The 1,667-nt window shown below is 48.1% G+C and overlaps 1 protein-coding gene across 1 annotated transcript; it reads left to right on the top strand.

Moving 5' to 3' along the window:
* Positions 1-668: 668 nt before the first annotated feature.
* Positions 669-1,463, top strand: LOC129617512 (aspartyl aminopeptidase-like). Its single transcript, XM_055532691.1, has 3 exons — positions 669-822; positions 1,035-1,268; positions 1,312-1,463. Exons 1-3 carry the CDS (start codon positions 669-671, stop codon positions 1,461-1,463), a joined length of 540 nt encoding a protein of 179 aa, XP_055388666.1.
* Positions 1,464-1,667: the final 204 nt, after the last annotated feature.

Genomic DNA, 1,667 nt, shown 5'->3' with positions numbered 1-1,667 from the left:
TCCAGTTTGAGCTCTCCTTCTTCGGCGCCGTTGATCGGCAACGTCAGAGCCTAACCAATAAATACCCACTGCTGGCGATTTTGAGTACAACTTACTGAATGTTGAAGGAGGGGGAACGTCTGAACTTTCGTGTGATGGGGAGCGTTTGGGTGACGGAAGAGTGAGATTCCGGGAACGTGGACGCCGGACATCACCAGACGTTTGAAGATGGGATATCAATGCAGGAGTCTCTTCGGTCGGCGCTTCATCTCGAGGCGATGCGGGCAACACGGCGATATGGGGTGGTGATAGTGACATTCAGTCTATTCAGTTCTCAATCACTTACTCATCCGGTTGAGTTGTATCTTTATTTAACACTATACGTCGTTGTTCATGTCAGATTGAGACATCGATTGCGGTCCTGGACTGTTTCTGACATGCAGAACATCCACTTCGTTTGACTCATCAATATCTGAAGAAGTATGACGACCCATATCGACTCAGCGGCTCGCGTCGCAGCAAACCGTTTCCTCGAATATGTAAATTCAACCGGATCTCCATATCACAGCGTTCTCTCTGCCCGACGTCTTCTGGATGCCGCGGGGTTTCATTGTCTTCAAGACCGCCCAGGGTGGGACCAAATTGCTCACGGCGGGAAGTACTATGTTGCTTGTAATCATTCGACCATTATGTCGTTTATTGTCGGTGAAAACTTCTCACGCGAATCGGGCGGATTCGTCGTTGTGGGTGCGCACACCGACAGCCCTTGCGTCAGAATCCGACCAAATAATGACGTCGCAAGCGAAGGGTATCGAATGCTGAGCGTTGAGACGTACGGTGGAGGTAAGTGCGAGAGATAGAGTTCTAAGCATTAAGAGATCTCTTAAGTAGGATCATCACTGTGACTACAGGATTGTGGCACACCTGGTTCGACCGCGGTCTGGCCTTGGCAGGGAAAGTTGTCATTAAGAAAGATGGTGTCGTCGAAGAGAAGCTTGTCAGAATTCAGCGTCCGCTTCTGATTATTCCTAATTTGGCAATTCATCTTCAATCAGCTGATGAAAGAACGGCGTTCAAGATTAACAAAGAGAGTCACTTGCGTCCAGTACTTTGCTCAGAAATCAAACGTCTTCTTGCGGATACAGATGAGAACAAAGTGCCCCCAATTCAGAAACTTCTTGCAACAGAAGTTGGATGCACTCCCGATCAAATCATTGATTTAGATGTGTGTCTGATGGATGCCACTGACAGCCGACTTGCAGGAATTTATGAGGAATTCGTTGAATCGCGTAAGCTTAGCGCGATAGCACGTTTAAAAATCATGTTTCTCAGCTCGTATTGACAACCTTGCAAGCACATGGGCCGCAATGACTTCCATTTCTGAAATTACTCCGAATCAAATCGCTGCTAGTTCAGACGTCATGGTCGCTATTGCATGGGATCACGAGGAAGTGGGGAAGCGAGTCCCAATCTGGGGCAGCTAGCATCACATTGACTCGATGGATGCAGCAAATTATGCGCGGACTCTTCGCAGCAGAGTCAGAGGCATTATTTCCGAAGATCGCTGCCAGAAGTTTCCTCGTTTCGGCTGATGGTTAGAATGATCCATCAGCAACATTTTGATTCAATCTTTTAGGGGCTCACGCGGTTCATCCGAACTACGCGGACAAACACCAACCTCTTCATAA

This window comes from Condylostylus longicornis, unplaced genomic scaffold (genome assembly GCF_029603195.1).
Source record: "Condylostylus longicornis isolate FDR11 unplaced genomic scaffold, ASM2960319v2 ptg000543l, whole genome shotgun sequence".
Lineage (NCBI taxonomy): Eukaryota > Metazoa > Arthropoda > Insecta > Diptera > Dolichopodidae > Condylostylus > Condylostylus longicornis.
Note: the sequence above shows the minus strand (reverse complement) of the source record. Positions and strands in the feature narration are given on the sequence as shown.